Here is a 6,908-nt window from a genome sequence, read left to right as displayed (position 1 = left end):
AGAATATCTAACATTTATATTTTTTTTCAGGAAAAAAATTTTTTGTTCTATCTGTAGCTGTGATGAAATTTCAAAATAAAGTTTTTTGAGATTTGTAAAGATATTATGTGACGAAGAATATATGTTAATATATGTCATCTGAAAATATGTTGAGCCTAATTTCTAAAGGAAAAAAAAGCAGAACAGATGTGCAGATATTTGTTAAATGTCCCGTGTATCAGCTGGATCTCAAGAAAAATCCAGAAATGCCACAGTTGAAAATAAAGCTATTTTATTGTCAATGCATTCAACATGATTAGATAAACTATCAAGTAGTAAATTTCCGCAAAAAGGAAGAAACACTGAAACTATTCCCCACTGACACAAAATATTACACTTTGTATTTCAAATAAAACAAATTATTTACATTGTAATGTATAGACTGCATCTTAAATCAATATCATTTAATATTACATGCACTCTGAAATATAGACTGACATAATATCCCCAATTAGTGTCCATATTCACCGTAGACAGGAAAAAACTTGCTGCGTTGTAAACTGTGACATGTGACTACATTTGTAATTCATTTCTATATTTGCATTTGTGTGATATAAAATACAACTTACTGTACATTTACACATATTCAAATCTTCCCTTATTCTCAAATGTTCTAAGTGCTCCATAAATAGATTCATTTTCAAGTCAAAATGCATTTGCATACACTCCAAACATGACATTTTGTACAGGGGAGAAAAAGTAAACCGACCAAAAGAGATGTCAAAAGTGAAAACAAGTGCAAGGGGGTGTTTTTGTGTTTTTAGGTGGCCTATCTCATTTTGGAGAACGTAAATCCAGGCAGGTTCTTAGTCCTTTCTTGTGGAACAAAAGTCCCTACTTTGTGAGTCTTAAAAAGTCAGTTATGGGAGGTCATGTGACGTGACAGGTGATGCCGCTCCCGGAAGGACTCGTTGCATATGGGGCACTTGAGTTTCTCCTCACGCCGCCGCTTGACCAGAGGCTCCATTGAGAACTCTTTTTTGTGGTGGGATCGCATATGGTAAACCAAGTCTGAGGTCATGCGGAAGGAGGCGTTGCACTTGGCGCACCAGTTCTGTGCCGGCAGACACAGGGAGGTGAAGGAGGGAGGCAGCAGAGTGAGGGCCGAGGGCATCTGAAGCTGGATGGCTCCGGAGTTCTTCGGCCAGAAGGTGGTGGCGTACACAAAGGGGTTCTGCTTACCCATGCTACCCGGCACCGGGCAGTTGGCGCCCAGCTCCGCGCCCTGCAGCTTGGCGGCAAGATGGTCGGCCTGATAGAGTCTGTTGGAGGAGATGGCGTCGCCCACTGCTGGGTGGCAGTCCAGCAGCTTCGGAGGCATCACCAGGGAGGAGATCTGGGAGAAGGAGCGGGACGGCTGGCTGAAGGCACTCTTCCTCTCCCCTCCGCTGCCGCCGCTTTGCTGGCTGACGGAAGTGAACGCACTGCCCAAAGGTGAGGTTTGGGGCGGCTGCGTCTCCGAAAGCACCTGCCTGATGTTCAGGTGTTTCTCTGGGGGGTTGTTGCTGGGGCGGCCTCCATCTTTGTTTTCAGAATTGGAGCTCTGGAGGCTCTTGTTACCGCCGTGCTGTTTGAGGTTCTGGAGGGACTTCTTGACCTCTGTGAAGGCGCTGCGCTTGGCCTCCCCACGCTCCGTTGAGCCCGGCGGGGAGAAGGACCTGTGGTTCTCCTCCAGGCCATACACTCCTCTGTAATTCTGCGCAGAAGTTGCGAGCTCATCTTTAGACTTGGTCTGCGAAAGGCCTGATCCTCTGCACTCCCGTTCCTCTATTTCCGAGAACTTCCTCTTTCGCGAGCTTTCACTGCAGATCTCAGCCTCCTTGTCACTGGGCGGGCTGGTCCGGTTGTTCTCTAGATCCCTGGCCAGGTTGTGAAAGTCTGTCGAGGGTTTGTTGCTGTCCTGCAGACTGCCGTAGCCTTCGGACCGACCCAGTTTTGGGCTGGTCCTGGTCGGGCTGGTGTTTGGTCGCTCTGTGCTGCTGTCTTTACTCGGCTCCTCGTCGGCTCCGGTGATGCTTTGCAGTCTTTTGGTGCAACGGAACCGCAGATGGGCCAAAAAGGGGAACTCAAACTGGAATCGTTGGCTGCAGTCAGGACAGGAGTGGTGGGACGAACCTAGGAAGGAGGAAAAGGGGAAATTACTAAACTGACATGGATAAAGTCTGAAAGATTGCATTCTTCTTAACCATGAAAACAAAAAGTAGAGAAAAGGAAGAAAGAGTATAGAAAATAAAATAAAAAAAGTGATTTAAACACTGTGTTGCCATCCAGATGCAGTATGATTTTAGCAGACTCACTTTTGCTCTTGGTCGGGGCTCTGCTGGAGCTGAGCAGCAGCAGGTCGATGAGGTCTTTGCCGTACCACACCAGCAGCTCCTCGTCCTTCTCGATGCGACGCAGCGAGCGGTAGAACAGCTGGCCGTTCTTCACGTAGGCCTCCAGGTTCTGTTCCTCCTTGTCCCGGGCAGACTGGACCAGTCGCAGCCACATCAGACCCTCAGAGGTGCTGTTGGCTGCGGAGGTGTCCACCTGTGCAACACATACAGCAACATGTACAATTAGTTTTTAGAATTAGATTAGAACCACAGTTTCTTTTTTTAATTCGACAAAAATTAAAAAAAATTTGGACTAATACTTTGGCTTCAAGGCCTTAATTAAAAATAAATAAATAATAATTGCATTATTGAAACAGGGCAGTTTGACACATAACTTTTAATTTAAACCCAGGTTTAAAGTCTTCTTTTTTTTTTAATAACTAAAAGGACTTAAATGGCTTCATTAAGGTTCTGATGACAAGGAATGTGAATAATCTATAACTATAAATACATCAAACACATCTATTGAAACTCTAATCTGCAAAGCAAGAAAGCCATAAAACTAGAAAGCAGTAAATTTGAGTTGGTTCAGGCCTGTTTGGATGCTAACTGGCAAAACTGGTTAATAAATTGAATATTACATATTAGAAAGTGTGATCATTTAAATTTATGTAGGGGTTTCCCGAAGGGAAATAAATGTTTTGCTCACCCTGAATATGTAAGGTGCTGTGCGTTTGTCGGTGGATTTCAGAGCTATGAAGGCGATGCTGTCATACAACGACGTGTGGCTCAACACACAAGGCCCGAATATGGCGTTCTCTGGGATGTCACACGTCGTGTAGACGCTCGTAAAGATGTCCGTCAGACACTGCTGCACCGCTTTGGCGTCCCCATCCCACGCCAACTTCTGCGAGCTGGACTCCTCCATTTCACACTGCAGAGAAACGGAAACACTTTACAATCTTCGATATGGGGATTGAAAAACAAATGCATGGGTACAATAATAATACAAAAATCAATGAAAAAAACACTGTTTTTTTTGTGGTAAAACCGCTTCTAAAATGATCGAAATAACTTCTAGATTTGAGATGAAGTGATTGTTTAGTGGATTTACCCACCTCTGTCCCTGCTAATAGGAAATAAATCTCTTCCCGGACAGATTGGCTAAACCAGCTGTCTTTTTTCCCTTTTTTTCTCTCTTTCAGGGTTTTAATTTATTCAAACCCGTCATGACTTCCGGACGGCATCAGCATACTGATGACGTTGTTTCCAAATTTAATGGCAAAACAAACAAAATGAAATCATTATAATCATTACTAGTAGTAGTAGTTTTAATAGTGGTGGTGATGGTTGTAATAGGCTATTTATTGGCTAAACTTATGAGAGCAGGATACTATATTTTGAATCCATTAAAAAAAAGTGGTTGATTTAGATACAATAAGCCAATAAGCCTCCCTTTATTATTAGTATACTAATTATTAACATGTGTATTCATATAAATAGGCTATATATTTCATATTAAATTAATATTGGCATTAACAGGCCTCTGCGAGCTCTCCGTCATCTGTCTGTTCTGTAAATGTTTTCATTAGCTGCATTCAAAGCGAAAACGTCCCGTAATATTCCTTTAATATTCCTAAGTGGATCCCAGAGTCCCGAGTTTAACAACGCTCCGACTGTGCTTTAGAGATTCTGCATTATAATCAAACAGGCTGTAAATCACACGCTCGTCTTTTTTTTTTTTTTTTTTTTTTTTTTTGTTGGTCTGAAACTGTGTAATAAAGCCACAATAGCATCTTTATTCTTTATGCCGAGCGAAAAGAATAAAGACTGATCCCTCAGTTGGGGCTCGTGAGGTCCGTGCATGTCTAAATGGAGAGAGCATGTCCAATGGGTTTCAAGTGGACCGTCAAAGTCAGTGATTTCATGTCAGCCAACCTTTTTCTCCTTCCTACAAGCGGCAGCGTATGTTGCCTCATTACCATAATCCACCACTTTCCCCTCTGAGACTGTAATTAAAGCAGCACGAGCGGTTAATTATTTCTTTTCTCCCTTTCTAACCTGTGAATGTGTGTGTTTATTCCCTCCTCTCCTCTCTCGTTCTCTGACGTTAAACACAGCTGAGCGTGCACGGGGAGCTGCACCTGATGCGCGGCGGCGACATGACAAATAATAAGGAGAAAATAAAATAAAAAGCCTCACATATATGTCGGTATTTGCAACATCGTAAATTTTAAATCGATAAAAATAATCCCTTTGTCCGTATTTTCGGATAGACTACAGCCTCGGAAACATTCTAAAGCAAATAGAACAACTTTAAATCGATGCGCTCTGTGCTTACAGATCATTTTGTAGCCTTTTAGCCGCAGCAGCCATTTATTTCTAATGCATAATTCTCCCCTTTGCGCTTGGAGACATAATAAATAACTACGAAACCCGACCGTGATGCGGCTTGTGCAAAAAATAAAAGTAGTTCACTCGTTTAAAAAGTTAAACACTTTTCTTTCTTTTTTTAAAGTTTAAATAAAAGTTAGATTTTTTTTCCCGTGTGCGCCTTACTGGGAACTGAAAGGCTGATATCAACAGCTGCAGACAGAACAGATGTTAATATATCGGGAGCAGATGAGCTGTGGTCTCTCGCTTCCGCGGCAGAGAAAGAGATGTGCATCCCTGCTTTGACTTCTTATTTGGATTTTTCAGATGTATTATTATGTTTTACGGGAATTAAATCCTGCTCGGTTCGCGTTGAACTTCAGGAGCTCAACGATTCGGAGTTTTTTTTTTTTTATCTTGCAAAAAAATATTCAAACGGCTCGAGAAAATGTTCTGGAACAAAATGCGCACCGCGAGCCTCCCAAATCTCTCGAGGTTGAGCTATACGAGCCTAAACGATTTGCTTCCGGTAGGCTACCACAGAAACAGAACCCAATGCCATTTAGAGGAACCGACGCGATGGCCGAGCAAAAATATCAGGCGGATGAAACGCACCTGGCCAGGCTCCAATAAGTAAAATCGGGATATGTGCAGGTTTATAAACGCACTCGCATTTAAACCCACTTTGGGTGGGGGGTGGGGGGTGTTTAACCCATCTGCTAAATCAGTGCCAGTAACAAAACTGCCCTAAATCAGTGCTGTGACCGAACAGCGGCGGCACTGAAACATCTGCGTTCACCCGCCTCCCCAAATCCCCCCCAGCCCCCCATCTCACCCCCACCTCTCTGCTCCGCTGTGGCTGCATGTGCCGCACCAAACAAACACCCCCCCCCCAAAAAAAAAAAAAAAAACCCTCTAAAACTATACCCAGACCACACGCGCGCTATTTTATTCCACAAAACAAACCTACCTTTCGTGGATGAGAAGAAGGGGGCAATAATCCACAAAAGATTTGAGAGCGGTGCTATGACTCAAAACCCGTGTGCACCCAAAGGGGGGGAAAAAAAAAGAAGAGAGACAGAGAGAAAAAAGCTCCAAAAAAACAGGCAGGAGGAGGATGCGATGACGGGGATGGAGGTGATGTAGATGGTGGTGCGCTCCCAGTCCGCTCCGTACAGTATCAGTACATTCCCCCCGGTGCGGTGAAAGTGACAGGACTGCTGCTGCTGCTGCCGCTGCTGCTGCTGCTGCAGATACTGGCCGGGCAGACAGAGCCGCTCGGATAAAGGGAGACAGAGAGGGAGATAGAGGCGTGCAGATGGGGCCCGATGCTCTGGCTGACTGGCACACAGACACACACTTTTTGTTTGCGGCGCATAATCTACCCAATGAGGCGTGTCACTCTCCGTCTCCTCCCTTTAACTCTTTACTGGCCGACTGTCATTTGATGCAATTTATGGACGTGCAGGGGGGGATAAAGACCCCTCTCACCCCCTCCCATTATTATTGTAATTCAAATCACAATAGTTGGTGGTTGAATTGGAATAAAGTGACATTTATGCAGGGGATGTTCGGAGGCGACTGAAAAGGAATTAAAGCTTCAGAGAGACTCGAGTCACAACTAAATGTTCAATATTTTACAGTATCATCAATAAGATCATTATTATTATTATTATTATGATTGTTATCATTATTATTATTGTTGTTGTTTTGAAGTTCAAACACCTGATTTTAACCCCTACAAATAAAACTTGGCTCTAAGCCCTCTTTATTCAGTCCAACATTAGAAAAGATGTTTCTAGTTCATGCTGTTAAAGACACGTTTTTATTGGATTTTCATACAACTCATGCACTTTTTGGACTTTTCAAGCAGCGCCGGGCACTTTGAGCTCCAGCCAGCCCTACGCGTCCATCCCGGGTGTCTCACAGAGGATCTGAGCTGCTGCGGCTGCCACTGCCTCTGTCTGTACTGTGTTCAGGTTCATTTAGGGGGCGCCAGTGTATAATTTGCATTGAGCCAGGGGCTGATGTCTTAAGGGGAAGGAGAGACACTGCAGGTCATTTGCGGCTCAAACTCATGTGGCACTTTGGCTCTGCAAGGTGGCAGAATTGTGTACACTGAAATGTACTTTAGATTAGACTGAATTCTTAAAATCAAGCTGTTTGCTTACTTGAACCTAT

The 6,908-nt window shown here is 43.8% G+C and overlaps 1 protein-coding gene across 2 annotated transcripts; it reads right to left on the bottom strand.

Moving 5' to 3' along the window:
- Positions 1-254: 254 nt before the first annotated feature.
- prdm8b (PR domain containing 8b) lies at positions 255-6,053 on the bottom strand. 2 transcript variants are annotated; one of them, XM_075468917.1, is made up of 4 exons: positions 5,698-6,053; positions 3,064-3,288; positions 2,337-2,568; positions 255-2,154 (listed from the first exon to the last, which is right to left on the bottom strand). In XM_075468917.1, exons 2-4 carry the CDS (start codon positions 3,280-3,282, stop codon positions 896-898), a joined length of 1,710 nt encoding a protein of 569 aa, XP_075325032.1. In that variant the 5' UTR covers positions 3,283-3,288; positions 5,698-6,053; the 3' UTR covers positions 255-895. The 2 variants fall into 2 exon arrangements, with proteins under 2 accessions (XP_075325032.1, XP_075325033.1); XM_075468918.1 differs by lacking the exon at positions 5,698-6,053 and adding an exon at positions 4,914-5,047.
- Between the last annotated feature and the right edge of the window lie 855 nt (positions 6,054-6,908).

Source organism: Odontesthes bonariensis, chromosome 6, assembly GCF_027942865.1.
Source record: "Odontesthes bonariensis isolate fOdoBon6 chromosome 6, fOdoBon6.hap1, whole genome shotgun sequence".
In the NCBI taxonomy this organism is placed as follows: domain Eukaryota; kingdom Metazoa; phylum Chordata; class Actinopteri; order Atheriniformes; family Atherinopsidae; genus Odontesthes; species Odontesthes bonariensis.
This window is presented reverse-complemented; position numbering and strand designations above follow the sequence as displayed.

Excerpts from the sequence above, each read along its gene's own strand:
- prdm8b (XM_075468917.1), bottom strand. The coding sequence starts at position 3,282 with ATGGAGGAGTCCAGCTCGCAGAAGTTGGCGTGGGATGGGGACGCCAAA. Across the intron at positions 2,569-3,063 it reads CAGCACCTTACATATTCAGG|GTGGACACCTCCGCAGCCAA; the intron begins GTGAGCAAAACA and ends TGTGTTGCACAG. Across the intron at positions 2,155-2,336 it reads AGCCCCGACCAAGAGCAAAA|GTTCGTCCCACCACTCCTGT; the intron begins GTGAGTCTGCTA and ends CCTCCTTCCTAG.